The 25197-nt window shown below is 38.2% G+C and overlaps 1 protein-coding gene across 1 annotated transcript in view; it reads right to left on the reverse strand.

The window, feature by feature from the left end:
• LOC145785880 (uncharacterized) overlaps nucleotides 1–25197 on the reverse strand; it is an 89406-nt gene that overhangs the window by 21253 nt on the left and 42956 nt on the right. Inside the window, exons 8-11 of the mRNA XM_082597583.1 lie at nucleotides 18862–18990; nucleotides 16641–16784; nucleotides 13868–13959; nucleotides 6929–7110 (exon numbers count right to left, since the gene is read on the reverse strand). Of these exons, the coding sequence (XP_082453709.1) occupies nucleotides 6929–7110; nucleotides 13868–13959; nucleotides 16641–16784; nucleotides 18862–18990 (547 nt within the window). The remainder of the gene's footprint in view (nucleotides 1–6928; nucleotides 7111–13867; nucleotides 13960–16640; nucleotides 16785–18861; nucleotides 18991–25197) is intronic.

The following is a 25197-nucleotide window of genomic DNA, read 5'->3' on the forward strand; positions in this document are numbered from 1 at the left end:
TTATTAAATTTAAGAAATAGCGAATGCAGATTGTTTTTCAATATCTTCGATTTAATTTCATTAAAGGGGTACTAAAGGAAAAACCTGACTTGGCGATTTTCCACGTTCTTTGTGTTTAACTTGCTACCATAAAACTATTTTCAATAAAATTTTGCCCCATGGCGGTCTGACCACCATTGTGCGCGTGCTTTTGTCAGAGCTTTCAAAACCAGTATGGGCCTGAGCAGCGAAGCGTGCGACTGTGCAGTCTACGTAATAAAAGACGAGCAATCAACTGATCACGCAACAGTTGTTACTGCCGGCGATTTAACTGTAGGCTATGTATGTATGTACAATGTACATCAAAACATCAGATTTCAACGTCAAAACATCAGACAGTTAGCTCAAAACCTCAGATCTGATGTTACAACATCAGATGTTGTAACGTGGCTTTTGTTATTGCTGTCTTTTATGACGTATTCTCGAGCTGTGTTTGCACTTTTTAATCATTTTGAAAAAAAATGAAAATAAATGAAACATTGGACTTTGGGCCTTGCCAGCGCCATTGAAAACAAATTTTATTCGGTAATTTTTTTTGAAATGTATTCTTGAATGTTCAGTTTACGCATTTTAATGCTTAATTCCCGTTTGAAAATTTCATTGAGTATGCCTTTAATGTGAAGGATGCTGCTGATTTTCTTCAACAAGAACATGAAATTATGGCTTCGTTTTTAATAGGGCAACACGCATGTCATCCTTTAATTGCATCCAACCGGTTTCGACTCTGTGTTTTGATAGTTACCAAGCAATAGGATGAAAATCCTGACTCATATAAATATGTAGTCGCAAAAGGGATTATAGCAGCCATGGTTCTATTTACCAAAAGAGGACATGCATAAACTTTTCACAATCTTAACCTAGCCCAGCTGACGTCTAGCTTAGCTGCAACTGATAAAATTTTGCAATGTTCAAATAGCGGCAAAAACAATAATGTGGAAAGTGACATAATAACCGTACGTAACAAAAACAGTACAATGCGATAACAATTATCTGGAAACGTCAAACTAGAAATCATCAGCGCTGTTTGAACTTAATCTCTTTTGTTTTGAAAAAATTATTTCAATTTTGAAATTATACACTAATATTTCCATTGGGCCTTCATGGACCCTTTGGAGGTCCACGGACCCCAGTTTAAGAACCCCTGAATTAGATACTAGCTGCACAAATGTATTAAGATTCAAAGAATATGAAAGGTTGTATACCAGCAAACATCTATAGGATTGGCCCATATTACAAGAGAAAGATCCACAGAGGATACTAACTTCTTATACTTCTTCCACTTACTTAAGAGGATACTAACTTCTTATACATCTTCCACTTACTTAAGAGGATACTAGCTTCTTTACTTTCCTGTTGTATCAAACAGCCAGTGTTGGGCGCGATAACTCATTTTTCAGTTAAGCGATAACGATAACACTAGCCGACAAAAAAAAAAAATTTTGTGGTGCCGAAGATTTTTCAGCTGTTTTCAGCTAATTTGTGGTCGCTGATTTCGAAAATGTAGTCAGTTTTTGTCCATCAGATCTAGTTTTCTAGTTACGGTGATTCCACTGCATGAGTGAACTTGTGCATAAGGGCTATTCCGTGTCGATTCACACAGTCAAGAAATTCAACCTTTCGATTTTCTTTAAATTTTACACACCTTTTTACTATTCTATATGATGAACACTTGCAAAATTCGAGTGAAATTTATTGAGAAACACGAGAGTTATGAACCATTTAGTTTGAGGGGGGTCTGCTGAGGGGGCACAATTTTTTTATTTTTGGCCATGTTTGAGGCCCTATTACTGCTAAACTAAATTAGGTAACAACCCAATTTTTTACAGATGATAGTACTTCTGCCAAATATTGAAAAAACAACATCGTTCACTTTGTCACTCTAAAAGGTCAAAGGTCATAGACTCCCAAAGTTGGCCGTTTCCAGCTCTCGGTTAAAATTTTCCAAAATCTGAAAAGCTCACCAAGACCCCATTTTTGATTGATTTTGGCTGAAATTTGGTGGAAGTGTTGTTTATAGGATTCTCTATAAACTGAAAAAATTTTAGTACAAAATATTAAATAGGTTGGGAGATATTTTATATGAAACATGGGTCAAAATGAAAAAAAAAACTAAAAGTGGGGTCCTTTTAATATCCCGGTTACCCATGACCCCAGAAAAAATTTGCACTGAAATTTTATCCACATATTCACTAAGATATGAAAAGTCCACCATGCAAAATTGATCCATGGTTCTCAATGTTTTATAGAAAGTATGCGTCAAAGTAAATCCAGTTGTGGCAACCCTTCAAAAACAGGAACAGGAAGTTCTTCACTGTGTACAAGTGTGTAGCACTGGCTTGATTGCTGAAGCTAGGTTTGGATATTGCAAGAAAGTCCTATTTTTCCTGTTTATGCCTTTTGTGTTTACTGCACAAAAACAGCAGTCGCTTTCTTCTTCTTCTTCTTTCGTTTGAGACCAGATCAAATCAAATTTCAGGGCAGGTGATGGAGAGCCAGGTGAGTGTAGCTTCGTCCAGCGTTGCTATACCATGCGTTCCATTTGGTGCCTTATAGATCGGACATTCGAGAACGACATGGTCAGCAGTTTGTTCCTCCGCGCCGCATTCGCAGGCCGGTGAGGGAGCCAAACCCCACTTGTGCAATGTGCATGTTGGAATGGAAGCGACCGACTCCGGTTCGGATTCTGTTGAGCTTGACCCAAGTCGGCCGAGGCGGTAGAATGGCAGGTGTGGAGTCTGGAGGTGTTGTGTGTCCACGCCTTTACTACTGTTTACTTTAAAGTTTTCTTGCTTACTTTACTGTAAAGTGAAGTTGGGAATCAAGATAAGTCTTGGGCTCCCCACATTGTTTGCAAAACTTTGAAAGAACATTTACGTCAATGGACGAAACAAAAGAAGTCTAATGGTGTGGCATGAGCCAAAATATCATAATAGCGACTGCTGTTTTTGTGCAGTAAACACAAAAGGCATAAACAGGAAAAATAGGACTTTCTTGCAATATCCAAACCTAGCTTCAGCAATCAAGCCAGTGCTACACACTTGTACACAGTGAAGAACTTCCTGTTCCTGTTTTTGAAGGGTTGCCACAATTGGATTTACTTTGACGCATACTTTCTATAAAACATTGAGAACCATTAATCAATTTTACATGGTGGACTTGTCATAGCTTAGTGAATATGTGGATAAAATTTCAGTGCAAATTTTTTCTGGGGTCATGGGTAACCGGGATATTAAAAGGACCCCACTTTTAGCTTTTTTTCCATTTTGACCCATGTTTCATATAAAATATCTCCCAACCTATTTAATATTTTGTACTAAAATTTTTTCAGTTTATAGAGAATCCTATAAACAACACTTCCACCAAATTTCAGCCAAAATCAATCAAAAATGGGGTCTTGGTAAGCTTTTCAAATTTTGAAAAATTTTAACCGAGAGCTGGAAACGGCCAACTTTGGGAGTCTATGACCTTTGACCTTTTAGAGTGACAAAGTGAACGATGTTGTTTTTTCAATATTTGGCAGAAGTACTATCACCTGTAAAAAATTGGGTTGTTACCTAATTTAGTTTAGCAGTAATAGGGTCTCAAACATGGCCAAAAATAAAAAAATTGTGCCCCCTCAGCAGACCCCCCCTCAAACTAAATGGTTCATAACTCTCGTGTTTCTCAATATATTTCACTCAAATTTTGCAAGTGTGCATCATATAGAATAGTAAAATGGTGTGTAAAATTTAAAGAAAATCAAAAGGTTGAATTTCTTGACTGTGTGAATCGACACGGAATGGCCCTTATGCACAAGTTCACTCATGCAGTGGAATCACTGTAACTTAAAAAGTTGACCTGATGGAGAAAAACTGATTGCATTTTCGGATTCAGCGCCCCAAAGTTAGTCTAAATCAGTTCAAAAATCGCCGGCACCAAAAATTGTGTCGGCCAGTGTAATCGATAAACGAAAAATGCCTAAAGCGATAACGATAAACGATAAATCAAAAAAAGTTAAGCGATAACGATAAACGATAAAATTATCGCCGATAATGTCCGATAACGATAATCTTTTTTCTTGATTAGCGCTGCCCCATCCCATGCAGCACGAACTGTTTTCATCAACATGACGAAAAATCGAACATAATATAGGCTACTGTAAAGGGACAAAACTTTTTGTAAGTTATGCATGAATAGAATCGCAACAGCGGCAGTGGGTATCGAATCTTCAACCTCTTGATCCAGAATCAAACCACTGAGGTAACCGCCGTGCTTATAATTATACCCTCAGATACCAGTTGGATGCTTTTAGTTGGATACACTGCCGCTTACGTGCAGTAGGCAAAATAATTAAATCAAATGAAAATACCATAAAAAATTCCAAACTTTGTATTTTGCTTTCTGCTTCAAGGGCTGTTTACAGCAAAGTCAGCAATAATTGAAAAAATTCCAAAAAACGCAAAATCAAACGAAATTTATATCGGAACAACAATATCGGATTTTTCAATGTTAAAATTAACCATTTAATGCCAAAAACTCTCTGATAAACTCCCTGAGCTTCCGATCCTCGGATTCCACTGAGTGAGTTTGCAGCGCTTCCCCAGTTCTCTGGCTGAATTTTAAATAATTTTTCATTCAAATTCACTAGGCTATTATTTGTTACGTTTTTGTCTCTGTGGCCTCTCCTTATCAACCGATTTCTTATTATGTTGATTAGTTATTTGTTAACTTTGATTTGCAAAATTACCATTCCGCATTCACAATATTGTTGCCCCACGAAAACTTATGGCGTTTATTATGTGACCCGGCTTTTTTATGACTTGTTCATTAGGTTAACATTTTGGTGCTCTCTCACTTTGGGCAGGTGCCTCCCTCCCTATTTTTTTCGCTCTGGCGAGAGTACTGAACTATAGGCCTACAGTATTGTTCATGCATCTTTTCTCGACGGTCATACATAGCCTATCTACTTATACTTACTGCATGGCTAATTTTCTTTAACTTTAAACAGAAACAACTTTTAACTTGCTACGCCCCTAATCTAAGCCTATGCAATAAAATCCCACTCTCCAGAGTCTTGATCTTGAAAAGTGCGGTAAAATGCACGATGCTGCAATCAGAGTTGCGCTTACATTTTAATTGTAAAATTTACTCACGATTGCCGATTGCAGCAAAACAACAAGAGAATTGTTGCATGCATTTCATTGCATTGCAATTTGCAACTCTAAAAACTATTGTGTTGTCAAGGCCGTCGCTGCAGGGGGGGGGGGGGGGGGGGTGCCCACTCCCCTGACAACGACCTGTGCACACACACTTCAGGCACTGAAGAAGAACTGGTTTCAATTTTAGTTTCATTAACTAGCTGGCTAGTAAAAATATTACTTTTCATTGTTTTTCCACTTGTGTGTTGATCCGAAATAAAATTTATCGGCGATTATCGGCGATAATCAAATATTGCCTTTGGCGATAACGATAAACGATAACTGAAAAAATAATTGAGCGATAACGATAAGCGATAAAAATTTATCGCCGGTAAATTATCGCCGATAATGCCCATCACTGCAAACAGCTGTTGCATAGACGAATGATTGTGAGAATCTTTAGCTTCGGACTGAGAAAGCTTCTTGCAGAGCTTAATCCTAATAGTTTCGCGTACTTGTAGAGGCTTTGAACCACTGTCGCAGACCTGGTCACCGAGATTGACAGAGTGAAATTTCTGATTGTTGAAGTGTTTTATCCACTAGGTGCCACTGAATAGAGAGCATTGTAGTGCGTTGCCCAAGTGCACATACCTTGAGTCAAACCATCGCTGCTTGATCGTATTAGACAGATTAAAGAATAGGGAAAGGAAATCTAAGTCAGTATAATTGCGTCTGGTGCTGCTATAGGCTAGTATGCATTTCATTGGGTGCTTTGTAGATAGGACATTCAAGAGTGACACGTATACTTACATGGCCCGTCCATAGGCACGAGATCAGTTCAACACAGCTCGGAAGCGTTTTTGGGATTCAGGTTGTCAATTTTTTTGTGGTGAATCCCAGCAACTGAGCAAAAATCAGGCTATACAACAAATGAAACATATCAAGCTATCTCTGGGGAGGTGAAATTATGCGCTCTTGACCCCATAGAACAAAGAAGCCTCAACAGGAAATTCAACAACCCTGAACTGTCTTTAATTACACAAGGTGGGTAAAAATTCACAATTTTTCTTTCATACGCCAATCGATTCCGTGTGTAAAGTAGACACTGTGTTAGCTACTCGCAGGTAGCCTACTAAGGGAGGTATAATAGTTTTTGCAAAACTTTTCTACGATTTTAAATTGATGCATATTACAGTATTGCCATGCGATCAGTCAACAGTTTAGAACCGATTTTTTTCATACTATTGGCGTCTAATCAAGTTAATCATTGCGATAACAATGCAGTGCAATTCAAGTTTAAAATATGATATGAGTCCATAGCGGGATTGCTCCTCACAACATTCTGAAACACCGTATTGTTCCTTTGTGATGCAAACGTGTTGTATTTGTACATTTTGTTTTGAAGGAAAGTTTTCTTTCGATTTCAACTCGGAACCGAAACCAATTGTTAACCAATCGAGCTGATGAGTGTTCAGCACAAAAATAATTTTATTTAAAATATTTTGTTCGTTTTAATGCAAAATTCTTTGTCTAGTACTTGTTCGCTTCGTTTCGATTGTTTTTATTTTTGTCAGTAAAATTTCGAATAAATTAAAAGCAGGATGAACCGATTTTTCCCCACGTTTATGATCAATGTACAAACTAACACAAGCCGCTTAAGATTTGCAAACCGTAGCTTCCCTTTCCCTATGTTATTGTGGTATGCTGTTGAAATTTTCAAAATAATATCTTTCCTCTGACAACAACTAATAGTTCTAGTGGCTCGAACTCACGATATTTTCACGGGACGTTGCAAACCCACTGCAACCGTTCCGTTCAGTGACGCTCCCACCACTGCGCTGTTTATCGCCGATGACGTTTGCAGTGAACTCAGATCAAACGAAGTTCCGACCACTCTCGAGGTCCCAGGTGAATAAAATAATTTCGAGTCATGATAACCCACAAAGGAAATTCTCTAAAAGCATCAAAATAACATGTTAATTATTATATTATGGGCCACCTCACCTTTAAAAATCCTTGTAAAAACAAGTTGTTTAAGCGCAAGGTAAATTGAAAACTGACTTGAATTCTTCTTCATACATACCTTGCCTGAACCAGGCATCGACGGTATCGGATGGACAAGCAATCCAATTATTCCTATTATACTATGAATAACAATAAATACTAATTATCATTACGATTAATGATAAATGCTTTCTGCCTTGTACATTATTGCAGATAAGTTTCTTTGTTTACCAGTTATCTAATAATTTTACAAGCCCAAGAAAGGTGTTCCAGTTTGTAAAGGTAAAGGTCCCATACTTAGATACGGTACTGAGCTTTGGGGAATGAGAAGATAAGGTTCTCATTATACTAAGCCTTCGGCACTAAGGAGAGTAGGGTGGCCAGCAGTGGCGGCTGGTGAGCTCTAGAAATGGGGGTGCTGCGTGTTCGCCGAAAGCAAATTCAACAGAGGGGAGTCTGGGTGCCTCCCCCAGAAAATTTTAAAAAATCACATTTTATTAGGTACATTCTGAGCGTATTTTCAGCTCTGAATTGTGATAAAAGTGATAAAACTGGCTTATTTAAGAGTTTCGCAAATGCGTAATATTTTGAAGGGAACGATCAACAAACAAATGTGAATAACACGTTCTAGCTATTGTGCTGTCACAGCATTTGAGCACGACAGTCGACAGGGTAATGTTATTCACTTGGTAAAACAATGTTAGTAGGCCTATTAGTAAAATATTAATATTCATTACATTAGCCTAACAGGCGGCAGGCCTGACTGGTCACTGGTCAGTCATAAACAACAGCTGCAAAGCTTAAAACCAAACAAGTGGGTTAGTCATGTAAACAACGTTTAAAAGGCCAAATTAAAAAATGCCAAACAAAATTTTTTGGGCAAAAAAACAACAAAAAAGGCCAAAAAACTGCCAAATTTTGAAAAAAGCCAAACAGGATTTTTTTCATGCCAAACAACAAAAAATGCCAACCTGGCAACTCTGAATGTGCTGTTTGAAACGCAGCACAAGCGTTTGCTATTCGTTTGTACAGGCAACTCAAGAAAACACGCGGCTCGTTGACGTCACGATCGAGTGTTTGTTTTATTGTAACCTTGCGCAAAATATTTCACAGCACGCAGAGTTGCCAAATATAATTTACACAGTCAGCAAATCTGTGAACAGAAAACATAACTACATTTTGGGCTGAAGAAACGCTAAGATATTTGAGAAACGTTTCGTGAAAATTTTTGTGGGAGTGCTGCAGCACCGCAGCACACACTAGCGAGCCGCCCCTGGCGGCCAGTTCCTTTCTCTCGGCCGCCTTTTTTAGCAACTAAGCCCACTCAATTTATTACACCCTGAGTAGAGGGGAGCGGTGTCTTTCAACAACCAGCTGAAGCCGGGAGTCAGTTTGTACAGTTTGTACTTTCCTAATATTTGGACAAGAAATTGATATTGTCTGGTTACCTTTTAGCTAAAGGAGTAATTTATGTTGTACGGATTTGGAAAATTGATTCTCATCTTATAAAAAAGTGATTCCAAATACTGCATTGTGGAAATACCCATTGTATATAGGTTAACTAGTTTAAAAAGGAGTTGAACGTTTGTAATAACATGTTTTAATACACAGTTCACCATCAATATGCGTTGCTCGGGCGGCAGGCTACATTTTTGTTCTAGAATGGGTGAACTATTTCATTGTGTCACAATCAATATGCGAAGCCTAACGACAGGCTACATTTTGTCTTGCCCGAGCGTAATATTTTAATAATATTGCAAAATTCTTGTGCGATATGTTATTATCGGTTACTGTCCTGTAGTGACCTCTGATTGCGAAATCTTTATTATGTGACGACTGTGACGTTTTCTGGAACATTCTGTGTACGTACAAGCCTGGAATATTCTTTTGCTTCTCAGGATTTACCAGGTGTAAGGTTTTATGATGTCACAAAGATGTTTACCAGAAGTAAAACTTGACAGAACAATGAGTTCTTATGATGTAACATTATAGTACCTTCTCGAAGTTACTAGACCAGCGTGGTCCAACCACAGGCCCGCGGGCCGAACTTGGCCAGCGAGCTCCGTTTTTTTGACCCTCGAACTGATATTTAATCTAATATCACTTCAATTTTTGTTTTTTTGGTATTGTAATTGACAAAAGACTTTGTGAATGATCCTTTGTGGTGCATAACAATACCACTTTGTTCATAAGTTTTTCCCATGGGCGTGAGAGTTAGTGCACAGCCCCACCCAGAGCTTCAACTCTAATTATGTGAACTTAAGAACGATCCGTTTTTGCTGTAAAAAACAGGAATATCCTACAAGCTTTTGGAAGTTAGTGTCAAAGAAGAAATTTCCCCTTTAAAAAGATGCTGTTCTGAACCTGTAGGTTTGGAAGTACAATTAGTAGGCTACATACATTTGCGAATGTACGTTTTCGGCCATGAACAATATTGAAACCAAAAATCGAAATCAAATTGGAAACGAGGCTCTTTAGGCTTGCGTTCGCATGGCCACAACCACGATTCTCGTGAATATCAATGCTATTGTCTAAAATTAAAATGTAAAGTTGATAAAGTTAAAGATTTTGTTTGTTTGTTTATCTTTATCCTGCATTGCGGGAAAGCGGACTTGAGCGCTATGCATCGGTGTACGCCTTCCGACATATACCTGACCCACGCTGCAGCCGACGGCAATGTCTGTTTCCGGTTGTCTACTCTACTTATGACTTAAATTTGGTACTACCCATTACTTGAAATCGATCACTAGGTAGAGGCAATTATCGTAAAGTTTCTTGCCCAGAGAAACAACAGCAAGTGCGGGTGGCTGGAGTCGAACATGCAGGCTCGACTCCAGCCACCGCACTTGCTGTTAAAGATGATTCCCCTTTTAGGGTGAAACAAGCTGTATAGGTTTAGAGCAGGGGTTCTTAACCGGGGGTAAATTTACCCCCTGGGGGTAAATTTCACCTACCCAGGGGGTAAATTTACTGAATCATAAATTAAAGCAAACTTCATTTTTTCAGTTATTAAAAAACTGGGAGTGACCACTCGATTTTCATTCAAATTTATGCTTAATGTAAATTTCTGTCATTTTCGAGAAATTCTTGATGTGTGAAAGTTGAGAGACGACTACCAAAGCGGTTAATGTTCTGGAAAAAATGGATAATTTCTTTCAACAAAATAATATATCCTGAAATCATGTGGGTTCACTTTGGTGCTAAGTCTGGCTTTACAACTCTGGTGCAAAAACAAAACACTCACCGAACATCATTTCTACTCACTGTGCCCTTTATCGACATGCACTGGCAAGTAAAACCCTTCCAGAATATTTGAAAGCAGTATTGAAGCATGTGGTTGAACGTGCGAATTATATCAGGGCACGTGCTCTTAATCATCGTCTTTTCAAAGTGGTTTGTGATCACATGGAATCAAAACACTCTGTTCTCCTTTATCACACCGACGTTCGGTTGCTCTCTAGGGGTCTTGTTTTGTCTCGAGTTTTCGAACTACATGGTGAAATCGAGATTTTTCTTCGAGATCGCAAATCCCCGTTGAGTAAGCACTTTGGCGACAACAAATTTATTGGTGCATTGGCTTACTTGACAGACATTTTTTCAAGTTTTAACCAGCTCAATATGCAAATGCAAGGAAAAAGTGTTAACATTATAGATGTAGCCTACATGATAAAATTCAGGGCTTTCAGGCAAAATTAGATCTGTGGAGTAGAACAGTTCAAAAAGGAATTTGCCCAAATTTTCCAACATTTGATGATTGGAATATCAGAAGTCGCAACGAGATTTCTGACCTCAAAGTCGAAATATGCCAGCACCTTGCCGCCTTCAAAAAGAACTTTGACGATAATTTCGAAGGTGAAAGTTTTAACAGTAGGCTACTGCTCTTTGGATAACTCATCCCTTCGAAGCCAAGTTAGAAAGTATTGCTGACGATGATCTTTGCAAAGATGAATTGATTGATCTTCAATGTTCAACAACGCTTTGTTCCAAATTCTTATCGTGCAATGGTGACTTCTCCAAGTTTTGGTGTGGATTAGTCGAAGAGTTTCCTACGCTGACTAAGCGTGCATTTGAAGTTATTATACCTTTTCCAACTACTTATTTGTGTGAAGCAGGGTTCTCTTCATTGTTGACTATTAAATCAAAACATCGATCTCGCTTAGCTCCCAAATACGACATACGAGTACGGTAGCTCTTTCAACGACTGTTCCTAGAATCTCCAAAATTGTTCGTGGAAAGCAAGCACAAAAGTCCCACTGATTGACTGTTGAAATTGCGTGTCAGTTATTAATAAAAGAAAAAAACTTAAACATTCTCGTGTGCTTTTATCATAGTTATTTAGGACATTTGAGTAGACATTATTTTTCACAGGACCCCATCAAGAACAATCGTGTCTTCGGCAAATAAACAGTTTGTTTCAGATATTTGCCAAGGTAAATCCAGACAAAAAAGGATGTTTTGCATTTCTTCGCATGGTTGACTGGACACGATGACATCACAAGGGGCCACCAAAACGGTGGGGGTAAACTTTACTTTTTTCATTCGGCAAGGGGTAAACGAGACAAAAAGGTTAAGAACCCCTGGTTTAGAGAGTAGTAGCTATGTGCCATAGGCTATGTATAACTGGCCAGCAATAAGCCTATGAATCGCTATTTAAAAACATTGGCCCGCAAGATAAAAAAAATAAAGTTTTTGGCCCGCGATGAAAAGAAGTTGGACCACGCTGTAGCCTACTAGAACTAGACCATCAAACCTGCTATAAATAATTGGCGTAATTTGCGTAATTGTTGTAGATAGTTGTTGTAGTTAGAAGTATAGAGTATAATGAGACGATTGTTGATTGAAGTTGAAGCTATTGAGTACGTGTAGATGAGAGTTGATGCTATTATAAATTGTGATCGAGATTATAGAATCATACAAGAAGCTGTGAGTGAATCACGAAGTCGATTAAGAATTATAAGCGTTGGAATTTATTGCTGTTTCTTGCTAGTTTGATTATTTGCTGGAATTGTTGAGCTGTTCGTTGGAGTCCTTCAAGTCTTTTCATATATCATTTCACTGGTAGAACTATTCGACATTTAATTGACTGCTTTTCGGTGATATCCCATTAAACTACGTCATTAATCCTTTCCAGGTCTCTTTCCTGGTAGATAGAAAGAATCGTGACATATCGCGTCATTCTGTTGTGGTGTTTCGACAATTGCTGACCGATAGTAACCTTTAGTTACGCAAGTGGTTCTTAACCTTTTTCCTTGTTGGCACTACTTTAAAATCACAAACCAGTTCGAGCACCCCCTTCTAGAATGACTCAAAAGTAATTTTATTTACTCAAAACTACTCCCACACTTCGACTCGGCCCTACCCACAAGTACCAAGAAGACCATACTCCTAAACGAAATACAGAGAAGAAAGGATAGATGTTCCTTACCTAATAGACTAACAGAGTAACACCACACCTGACGGAATTCGAGAAGGCAATTGAGGACAACGGATACTCCAAGGACTTTCTAAAGCAACCACCCAAACGATGACGACACCAGCAAAACAGACAACTCCCCAGACACCATATAACCCAATACATTTTGAACTTCCTTTTATGAGCGACGAATCGGACCGTAAAGTAAAGAAAGTCTTCAAAGACATGGATTTGCCAATCCGCCTCTTTCGACTCTCACGAACCCTCCGAAACGCCCTTCAAAAACCATAAAAATCCGAACCTTGCTGGCTACAAAACTGCCCACCATGAAACGACGACATGTGTGCCACCAAAACTGTGTTTACAAGAAATGCAAGAAACGCAGGTAGAGATATATAGACAGCACGATCAGGGGTGCATTCCTAGCATTTTATTTGAGGGGGGGCTCTATAATCCCAAGCTGTGTTAAAGTATGTATACGTAATCGGTGTAGTTGAGCCAACAATCTTTACCTTTTTTAAAAAGAAACACTGTCAGTTTGTTTTTATTTTTGAACATCATATCAAAAAACAACCCTTGCTAAAACATAACTTGAAGTAACAAAACGTAAAAACGTGGTCGAATCCGAAATAAAGTTATAAGTTTGAAATTTGGCTTGGTTACGAATCCGAAATGTGCTTGCTTATGTGTATGTGTTATGTGTTAATGTGTTATGTGTTAATGTGGTTATGTGTAATAAAAAAAACAAAAACGATCCACACTTTCCTTTCACACGTACCTAGACTCCCTTGCCTGGCCCCCGTGACCTAAGCTGGTAGACTTCCCTTCCGGGTGCATCGTCACCCCATAATCACTCCGCTCCCCGCTTCCGCGGGGCGTGGCAGGCCGGTTCTTTAAAGTCTCTGACCTGGCAATGCTTAGGCTATTGTGTTCTTATCGCCGTGTCAATTATTTTGTACTCGTGCGCTGTTGACCAAAATAAAACAGTTCATCACCTTGCATCGGTGCGCAGCAGTCGATTTCAAGATCGCTCTCATCTCTGCGTCTTAGTCACATCACGTTTAGTTAGTTATTCGCGACGTTGTGTAAGCGTGCTGCATTCCTTGCTGAAACGTCATGTTCGCAGGTTGTTCCATGAAAGATATATTGGATATGCGACACAGCTGCTGGTTTATAGAGTCAAACAGGACTATGCAGATGGTTTTTGATGAGCAGTGAAAACTTTTCATAGAGCCAGTTCTTAACCAATTCATTAACAAGGCCACAAAAAAACTGTGATAAATTGAACATATACTTGATTGTCTGTGGAGAACGGCTGGTGGGATGGAAGAGTGATCGATGGAGAAGATAAACCATTGAGACCGGAAGCAATGGAAAAAACAAGATCTGGAATATTACGAAAGGAGTTTTATAGTCATTGCGATTAGCATCGTTTCATCACTGTCATAAACTTAAACAGGTCGACAATACCAGTAATGAAAGTGGTAGGATTTTCTTGCAAGAACAAATCTACAAGTTGTCAGTCCCATTCAGTAGTGGCTCTAGGTTTTGATCATTATACGGGTTTATGTTAAGTTATGAGTGATATGACATAAAAAAAGAAGATACTCCATGCTACAAATTTATATGCGCATGATAATTAAGAATATAGAAATAAATACAACATGCAATAAAATAATACACTACAGCTCTACAAGTTAATTTTGGTTTTATTTAAACATAAATTCCAATCTCCTTGGTTTAATGGCAAAATAATAAAAAAGTTTATCGTACAGTTCTTTTTTGCTTGTAAAATTTTCCTCGACCACAAAACAAAACTAGCCCAATTCCGCAAAAAAAAAAAACTGAACTGGCAACTCTGCTGCCAACATGTAAGCTAATGCTGACTGGCTGTGATGTGCACCCACTGAGTGAAATGCTTTGGGTGAAATAATAAAAGCCAATCTGCACTTTTATTATTTCACCCAAAGCCAAACTGTATGCATATAATAATAAAATAGACTCTCGGATTTGAATGTAAACTTACGGAACCCCTAGACTTACTGGCAGAACCTTGGGGTTCCGCGGAACCCTGGTTGAAAACCACTGAATCTACACTATTTTTTATTTTTCTTTTCAGCCTAAAATCGTTAAGTTTAGCTAAGGATATGTCTTGTGCTGTATTCGAGGGTATACGGCGGTGTACGGCAGTATACTCAAATTTGCTTTTTTCGAGCTTTTTTCGAGCAACTATAATAGTATACCCTCTGGTTTTCCAAAGAGAGTGCACTAACCTTACTGATTCTTAAAAGCTACTAACTAACTACTTAACCATTTGAGGACCAATGGTACACGGGTGTACCCAGGGCCGGAGTAACCATTAGGCTAATAAGGCTGTAGCCTTAGGCCCTGGAAAAATTCGGCCCTCAATTTTTGTAAGGCTGATAGCGATGCAGATCCAGTAGGCTACAGTACAGTTTTTGCTTAAATGACTGAGTTGAGTCAATACATATGAAGAGCTTACTTCCAAAACCACGTAGGCGCCACTTTTACCGAAATTGAGTTTAAAGCAGGGCTTTTCAACCTGGGGGTCGCGAGCCATTTTTCAGAGGTTCGCGAGGCCCTTGAAATTCCAGTGTAGGCTATAGTTTTCAATTTTTTTTGCCAGAAAAGATTAAAAACTGTGTTTTTTTCGCAATTGCTCATTCCTCTACTTGAGGTTATTATATCGTGCTTTCAGGCGTTGCAAAGGCTTTAACCATAGGAAAGCATTCGATATTTTTCACCAAGGTCTTGTAGCCTACGTTGTTTTGTGCAGACTAAAGTTAACCAGTAACAATGCTATAGTTAAAAAAATTAATAGTTAAAAATATGCAGCACCAACCATCTCACTGAATTGATTTAAATAAATCCATAAAAGATTGCAATAAATTCAACCGGTGAAAGTGCGAAAACGTAGATTATTCTCATTATTTTTTCTCCTATTATCTAGCTAAGCTTGATAGAAAACGGAAATAACAATCGGAGAAAATTTAATAAAAGCCGTGATAACATCGCAAAAAAACGTTTTTCGTTTCGGAAGTTTACGTTGGAACAGCAAAACTAAACATAACTGGATGTCGGCATGAATCAAATTTGGTTAAATTTTGCATTAAATATGCTTTTGTTGAATACTTTTATGGAGGTTGGGCGCGAGACTAGATTGATTGCTCTGTGGGGGTCGCGGTGGAAAAAAGTTGAAAACCCCTGGTTTAAAGTGTCATTAGGTAAAGTATTACCATAGGTACCTACTATCCATTTCTTTCTTTCCAAAATCTTTTTCATCTGCTTCAAATTTGACAAAAATAATTGCATTTGTTTCCAAAATCAATTATGCGCCATCACTAGCCATTTTTATGTTATGTTTATGTTATTTTGCAGTAAATAATTTCAATTTTTCATGTAGACTATGTATTTTTATTACTTTTTGTACGGTAGCTTGGTTTGCAAAAGTAGGCCCTTTCTCTAGTGAACAGCCTTAGGCCTACAGTACCCTTTATCCGGCCCTGGGTATACCATGAACTTAATTCCGTTCCGAGGTACAAAAACAATTTTGTACCTCTCGTCCAATTTTGATAATTCATGTTTTAGTAGAATAAAGATTAGTATTTTGAAAATTGTGTATTATTTATCATTTTGGCAAATTCGACAGTATACCCTGTGGTTTTTTTACGAATACAGCACTGTTGTGGATATGTCTGGTCTTCAAAAACGTGCTTTTGTCACATTTAAAAAATGATTCACGTTAGATGTTACTTAAAGTATAATCAATGTCCAGTAACTTCATTTACTTACAGGCTACTGCAATGTGAAAATGTGCCTGGTTTTGTGCACAAATAGGGGTTTGATCTTGATCAGCGTCAGTGCAAAAAATGCCTATTTGCACTTGTAGGAGCAACTCGATTTTACATTTTTTTTAACTAAAAAGAGAGTTAGGTCGATAAATCAGTCAACGTTTGTGTTGTGGTGGCTTTGAATTCTTCATCAGCTAAAGTCAAAATTCTCTGTTCTAATGCAGTTGCAATATAATGTGAAAGCAATGGACTTACTTGATGAAGTTTCGTTTGCACGGACGGCAGCAACAGTCAGTCGGTTTCTTTTCTGCTGGAAGACTCCAGATTTCAGTTTCATTGTGAGAAGAAGGTGATCCACTAGCTTTGTTATTTCTAACAAAACTTCAGGAACAAACTCTGCTGCAATGACGTATTTACTGGTCAAAGAAAGTGATTGAAAAAACAATTATAGGCGAGAATTAGCATGTAAGAAATAATAATGATAATAACAACATTTATACAGAACAAAATTACATTTATTTAACAAGATTTAATTACATAGAACAGTTGATGTAATAATAAAACAAAATTTTCCACTTGAAAATCTAAATATTCAGCAAGATGGAATTTTGAGGTTAGATATCGCTACACAACCCAACAATTCAACAGCAAACAAGCAAAAATGTGGGAAAGAAATATTCTGAAAACTAACAATAAAAGCTACAAGAATAAGGTTGCTCAGTGTGAGATATTGACAATTGATGCGCAAAGCTTCAAAGAGTTTAGTTTGAAACTTGAACAATGAACATGCCTCTGAATATAAAGTTTGGTTGGAACCAATTTTTTGCACTCTATTGCGTTTGATTGATTGAATCTTTATCCTCGGACTGGAAAAGCTTCTTGCAGAGGTTAATCCTGGCAGTTTCGCATACTTGTACAGGCTTTGAACCACTGACGCAGACCTGGTCACGAAATTGAATATGTGATCTTTAATGGCACTTTGCTTGTTTAAATTGCCATGTTCAAATTGCAAAAGCAAAGTGCCATTAAAGATTACATATTCGATTGTCAAACATGTTCAAATAACAAACCATCCTTGGAGTCCTTTAGAATTGTGCGTAAATGTTCCACCGAATTCGACACTAAAATCCACGAGGGTTTGCTAATAAAATCATGCAATCCTCGCCTCAATACACAGTTGTTTGCCTCAGGTGCTTCTTATTTACTCAACGTCTTTTCTTGATACGTCAGATGATGCGTCTTTGCCTCGTGTAATTTAAACGCCATGTGATGTGCCTTTCTCCTATGTTCTGCCGTTTCATTTTGCATTTCGTTTTTTCAATTCAGTGTTTAGATCAGTTATTCATTTTCAGTGTAGATATGATAAGCAGTTATTATTATTTTTTTTTTGTTACTTGATAAGGGCTAACGTGTTTATGGCCGAAAACGTTTGTAGCTTATAGTTTATGTTCAATTTTAATGGATTATGTTAAATGCCGTGTGGTTGCTTGGTTGTATATGTCTGTGGTTGAAGTCTTGTTGCCGGGGAATTATTCCATCTATTAGATGCTGCTGAAAGGAGAGCAATCCTTAACGTGCGTAGCTCAAGCGCACACCCCGAAAATCGAACCAGCGCAGCTTGACCTTGAATCTTCTTCCTTCCAGAAGCCATGCGCTAACCAACTGAGCTATAGGGGCGGACTGAAGTTTCATATACGAATTGAAACCTTCTTGGAAATTATTATGTAGTCGATCGAATTTACCACAAAAATTTTGCTTCAGACAGAGGGTTTAACCGCGCAGTAAGTTCGTGCACCGATGAAGAGGTTATCCATCCAGACGATACTGTCAGATTTTAAAACCAGGAAATGAATGTTTTGCTAGATTGAGTCATATCCGTAGGTAGGCCGTAGTTCAACAATAAAGCATCAAAAGAAAAGTGAAACATGGTTAAGAAGGAAGAATCTGGTCACAGGTAAATTTCATTGACCAACGAACTAACCACATCAGCTCCACTAGTGCGACTCAGTGGACACTGGACAGTCACTGGACAGCCTGCTTCCACCTACATGGTTTTTACCAGTAGCCTATAATAGCGCAGCCATTTCCAGAGAAAAACAGAAAGAAAATAAACATTGCAACAAAAGTCGATGCTTACACGTTACAAAACAAGGCTTGTTCTTCACAGCCTTTGACATAATGTATTTGTTTGCTAAGCTTCAAACAAAAAGGAGTGGGGTAAATTGCTGAGGCAAGTCGTGCACCTGCTGTTTCTTGCTTGCTTTAATTTGGTAGGTTGGTTACCACTGCCCGATGTTTTGTTACAATAAAAAGGATAACTCAGTCAACGGTTTTATGGGAAAAGTAAAACGTAGAAAGAGAAGTCGCACTGGAACTGATTGAACTTTCTCTATTGAAAAAACATTGATTTGTGGTAAGATTTTGACTTTATTTTTTTGCTTTAAACTTAAAGTAAGTATGAAAACAATTTTATTACCATCTGAAGAAGCAAATGCGTCAAATAGTGAGATAAGTTGAACGGCCGTGTCTTCATCAACAGATGTTCTGGCAAGCAAGTCTGAGATGTTCGATAAAAGCTCCAAGGCAGCTGCTGTCGAAATGTTTCCTGAAACAAGATAAATATGATGTTCAACGTATTGTTAAAGTTTTGATCATAATATTTTTTATGTTTGATTCAATTTTATTCTCATTTTGTGTACATTGTAGATTTAAAGTAATTCCTGATGATGTTGTATATTTCTTTGTGCAATAAAAACTGTTAAACCCGTTAAAGTTGTACAGTCGAATTTGTGTCCGCTTTTCACACAAGTCAGTTCAGTCATAAACAGGTAAAAATTCGATTTCGATCAGCTAGCAGCTAGAATGCTAGATCATCTTCAGTCAAGCTGAAAGCAAACATCACAAAAAATCAAATGATGACGATGCGAAAGAATGAAAAACGTTTCACTCTAGCTACGTCAGAAAATTGATGGAAAAGACTAACAACCAAAGGCGAATTAAACGAAAAATAGCACGAAAGAGCAGCCTATAGGTAAAATTGTAGGCCTACCATCATAAGCCTAACCAGGAAACATCAACAACGCAATTCTTTCCCCTGCGACTTTCGAAGTCAAGCAACAAAGTTTTCGCTCTCCGTGTCCAAATCTAAAAACTGGTTTCGTGATAAATTGGGTCATGGAGACTAACTAAGTTTAGTAAAACAGTCTTCGAAGTTAGCATATTTTTACTTGGGCAAAAATTCCCGGCAAAAACGTTGCCGAGGCCAAACGGCAAAAGTTGAAATTGCCTCGGCAGTTGCTGTGAACAGTTATTACGAAAAGATTGTACCAAAACATGTAAAACGAAAAGAGAAAAATATACTAGAGTAGTCTATCACGACCGCATTGTTTGATTTATTGTGATGTAATAATACCAAAAGTAGCGATAAAGCGAGCAACGCGATACGCACGCTGTTACAGTAATGCGCGTTAAATAACTTCGGATGGGAAGTAGCCTAAGTTAATTTTGGGTTGATTCAACGTTCGAGTCAGCACAAATCGATTTAATTTTCCCGGCGGGTTATATTGCGTAACAACAATGCCCAATAAGAAATTTACGTTTGTTTTAGGCTACATTAATTCGACATCTAGCGATGTTGAATTATCATAAAATAACGTTAATTGCTTAACCAGGTACCAGTAACAAATTAATAGCCCCCACGTGGCGCAATACAAAAATTTACTTTCTGATTCAACGATTGTCTAGTCATCAACAACCTAGAATCGTTGCAACCATCATCTGCTAGAAGCGTTACAAGCTAACATAATTTCGGCACAATTGGGACACTGCGAGCAACACACAGTCTGTTTGATAAAGAACTAGTCAGAATCGGTATCATCAGATGCTGTATCAGCAGCTGGACGAGATAACGGCAAGCGGGCGCAATAAGGAGTAGATGCTTACAATAATTTGACATCTACTGGAGTTAAATCAATGCAAATACGGTGATATTTCTATAAAACATTCAATTTTGCCAGCTGGGCACATGTCTGAGCTCCGGCGCAATAGGAAGTAACCCAAATAAAACATCCAGCAATAGTAAGATTGAATCAACATCCTAGTCTGGTGTAAAAAGGTAAATTGGGTCCCGTCGGGTCAGTGGCGTAGCAGCCACCTGGCAGTTCTGGCTTTGCGCTAGGGGCGGAAGGCTGCAAGGGGGAGGCAAAATGAGGCTGCACAGTGCACACAGCACGAGAAATGATGTAATGCAAAAATAAATGAAAAGTAAAACAAGAAAATGATTTACAAAGTGACAGCTAGCATACCTTAAAAAATTTAAGGATAGAACAACAGCTAAAAAGCTCGAGTTGCTTCTTGCGTGATGTTGGATAGCTGTAGCCTCCCAGCCAGCAAGCCCATATGGGCCTCATATACTATTTTAATGGGCATGTGGGCATGTGGGTTTTATGTGGGTTTTTGTGTTTTTGCCATATGCGCCCAATATGGGCTTTCTAGCAGAATGTGTTGCTAAATGACAAGGTGGAGTATAAAGCTTCCAATCTTCAAATGCGTGATCATTAGGGCCATTTTTATATGACCTTAAAAAATCAATAATATGACTTTATTTTTTGGAAAATATGACTTTATATGACATTATGTGAAAATCGTTTATTTTTACATACGAACAACGTCACTCACGGAACTAAAGAGTAAAACATACGCAACATAACAGTAATACACATCCATTTTTATTTTAAACCACTGTTGTAGTACAGTTTCATGTAGTGTGGAATGTTAGAGTCTTTGAAGTTACGATTTGGACGTAATAATGACTTTAGTAAGGAAAATGAGCGCTCCACAGACGCTGATGTGGGTTGACACTTCTGCAGTTTTGCATAAAGCGCTGGTGAAATGTCTTGTCTTTGTAACTCCATAATTTGTTTCACATCGTTTTTGTCCAATCGCTTTTTAATGTAATTTTTGAGCTCAAGCGGATCTTTTCCGAAATCAAGGGCATTTAGATCAGCATGGGCCTCTTTGATGGTGTACGTACAACTTTCCATTTTGAGTATTAAGTTGACCTCAATGTGTGACCTCATAAAATATAGGTCTGTGACTGTAAGTGTTATGTAGGCTAATCCTACAGTTTGCCTTCGTTCCATCAGAAATTGCCTTACTTTCTTAGTGCTTAATTGCTTCACCGCTTAAATTGGTATTTTTTATTTAAAGTATACAACGGTATGACTTCATAACTCAAAAATATAACTATATAACTTAAAAAGCTGATTTATGACCTAACCAGGAAAATATGACTTTATATGACTTCATAACTTTCTTAATATACCTCAAAGGGATGCGGTTTTTGCGTTAAAATTGATTTCACGACTTACTGATGCATAGAAAAAAATATGACTTTAATGACTTTAAATGGCCCTAGTGATCATATAAATGCATTTTAATAAATTTAGCCACATAAAATTATTGAACATGGGCTAAGCATGAAATATTGATGGGCTTCCCACTTTGTTTATTGGCAGACCATGGGCTTCTCATTTTGTTTATGGGGAGACCATGGGCTTCCCACTTTGTTTATGGGCAGACCATGGGCTGCCCACTTTGTTTATGGGCAAACCATGGGCTGCCCACATTTTTTATGGGCGGAACATGGGCTGCCCACATTTTTTATGGACAGATCATGGGCTACCCACATTTTTTATGGGCAGACCATGGGCTACCCACATTTTTTATGGGCAGACCATGGGCTGCCCACATTTTTTATGGGCAGACCATGGACTGCCCACATTTTTTATGGGCAGACCATGGGCTACCCACACAGTGATTCAAAGGTTTGTGGGCAACCCATACTAATATGATATACACAGGGCCGGATTAAGGTTTTATGGGGCCCTGGGCTGAGCTGAAAGTGGGGGCCCTGATCAAGTGACATTTTTCGCTAAAAATTAATGGTGGAGTGGGGCTACGACACGGGCCCAGTTGCATGTATCTGTGGCACCGAGCCCCAAAGAGCGTAGCCAGTGGCGTAGCCACAAAAAAAAATTGGGGGGCCAAATATTTGATGAATTGAAGAGAACAACAAAGTGTTTGATTTAAAGCCATCGCCACTTGATGTGCAGTGGCGTATCCTGGTGGGTTGAAGCAATAAAAGTGGTAGGGGGGTTAGAGCGTGCCAAAGGCACGCCCATTTTAGGGGGTCCGGGGGCATAACCCCCCGGAAAATTTTTGAAAAATTACACTCAAATAATGGATTATAGCGCTTTCTGAAAACATTTTTAGGGTAATATTTGTATGAAATTTATTAGCAGATAAACAGCTATTAACTTAATAAAGATAGCTCTTACACACAAACGGGCAAAAACTGCGGCTAAAATTAGAGAACACTATAAAAACTCAGCTACACAAAAACTCAATAACTACACAAAAACCCAACAGAGTAAGCCATTCTGAAATTGCTTCCACAAATTAGTTCAAAGAAACGTAAATCGCGTAAATTTTGCGCGATTTACAATTTGCAAAATTTATTGGTGTCTTTCTGTGTGTCTAAAACAAGTCCTTGGGGGTGTTAATAGCCAGATGTCTTGGAAAACGATATAAATTTCTACAAACTTTATTATATTTTCAACAAAGGGCTCAACTTCGGAATCCAAATTCTGAAAATTTGGGGAAGCATGGCCCCTTTCGCCCCCCCTGGCTACGCCTATGCAGCGGATCACCTTCTTGTTTGCCCTCGGCTTGCCACCCGGTGCAGTAGGTGGGACCTGTCAGTGTATAACTCCGTTGCGGAAGAATGTGTCAATCTGTGGTGTATCAACGAACTTTAGAAGACTCGATAGAAGAAGAACTGCATCATATCTAACTGACCATCTTGTATCAGATAATGTCTTCAAAACAGGCAAACCGTCTAGGAATTTTGGATGGACTTGCCAACGATAAGTAGACGAGACGAGCCATGAATAAAGGCTTAGCAACAATTCAAAAAGCTCAGCGGCAGAACGGCATGTTTCTACAGGACATTTAGGTTACTGATTAAATTAAGTGAATGTGCTGTGCAAGGGACATAATGAGCTACACTACATTTCTCGCGCAGAAGAGCTTGAAGACCGTTATACTTGCCACTCATATTGGCAGCATTATCATAACTTTGACCCGTAATCCGTACCATTTTCGAATATGAAAGTATCAAATAAATATGTTTTTTGTTAAAAAAACGAAGAAAAATTGAATAACTGGGGCTGGGCAGGGGTGCTGCAGCACCGCAGCACATATGGGTGAGCCGCCCTTGCTTGTTTGAGATACGAATTAAAGCAGTAATCTCCAGCTGTGCAACTAAAAAAATTAGTAGATTTTTTCTTTGAGGTGGGGGCCCTGGGCTTCAGCCCAGTCCGCCGCCCCCTTAATCCGGCACTGGATATACACCTCGATCAGCATTTGTCTAGAGTTTGAGATTTTTTAGTTGTCTTAAACGAGTTTTATTGGTCTTATAAACAAACACAAAATGAAATTGAACAAGCAAAATTACTGGAGGCACCTTGCTATGCATTGCGCAAAGCTCACTGCTTGCAGTTGGAGCACTTTGGAAAGGTTGGCAGTAGTACTATTTTTGGTGCTTACGTACCACAAATAGGAAAATGTAACATGGGTTCGATACCTTATCGGGTCATACCAAAGACTTTTTAAAAATGGTACTGAATCTAATTCCTGCTTGGCACTGAGCAATGGAGTGGATTCGGGTAATAATGTACTCAATACGGCCGCATTGACACTGTCTGCTTTGTAAAGCGCTGAGGAGCAACGCATTCTGCGATGGATTCAGCGCTATATAAAAACTAACATTATTATTATAAAAGCAGAAAATTGAAGTGCTTCGGACACACAATAAAGCAAAACTCGTTACAAAGATCATTAATAGAAGGGAAGATAAACGGTAAAAGAAACAAAAGCAAACCAAGCATGATTTGGACATCAAACATCACTAAATGGACAAATTTAAATCGCAAAAAAATTATTTCATTAATTGTAACTTTTGTAAATCCTTTGGAAATTGAAACTGGAAATGATTGATCAAAGTTTATTTGAACAGAAGCAGTATGTCTGTATTTTATTATATTTAATTTTTTTCCTATTTTTATTTACTTTTCGTTCTGAATCCGCATGGTCACACTGCTGAGCCGGTTCCCTGTAATTTTTACCTTGCTGAGTCTTTATGACATCACAACTAAGTTTTGGAATTCCAGACTCTTCAATTTCAATTTTCAGACTCAGACAATTCATGTTAAAAACTTAAGAAAGTTTGTCATATTTTGAAATTCTTTGTGGGCTTCATTGTAAAATTTAAATTGTCCTCGTTATACTTGCAAGTGTTTATTGTAGCGTATTGTGCCAAGTGCCTATTTTTACAAATTACAACCGACGGAATAAAAGATTATTTTTTTTCTCTTTTTTTTCTAGGTTTGGTAGCTGTGCATTTTTAGTGTTTCACAAACAATGTTTTATCGATGCATTTAAACCTTTCGGTTTTGTCATTTTTTGATTTTGTTGGTGCGAAATTCGTGTGTTTACCTTATCGTTTTCTACATGATCGCGCCTGCAATGAAAAATAAATTGAATTGAAATATTGGTTAAACTGACAAAAGAGGATAAAGTCATCATCCCCAACCCTGTGGAAAATGCTCTCTTTGCGGCAATCAGCGTAAATACGGTAGTATGATCTCTATTACAAACCATTTCTTCTCCAAATCAGGAAAAACCGTACCACTAAATCAAAATTCACACTGCGAAAACTTTGGCACATACGTTGCTACATGTGAACTATTTA

This window comes from Aplidium turbinatum, chromosome 16 (genome assembly GCF_918807975.1).
Source record: "Aplidium turbinatum chromosome 16, kaAplTurb1.1, whole genome shotgun sequence".
NCBI classification, from domain to species: Eukaryota; Metazoa; Chordata; class Ascidiacea; order Aplousobranchia; family Polyclinidae; genus Aplidium; species Aplidium turbinatum.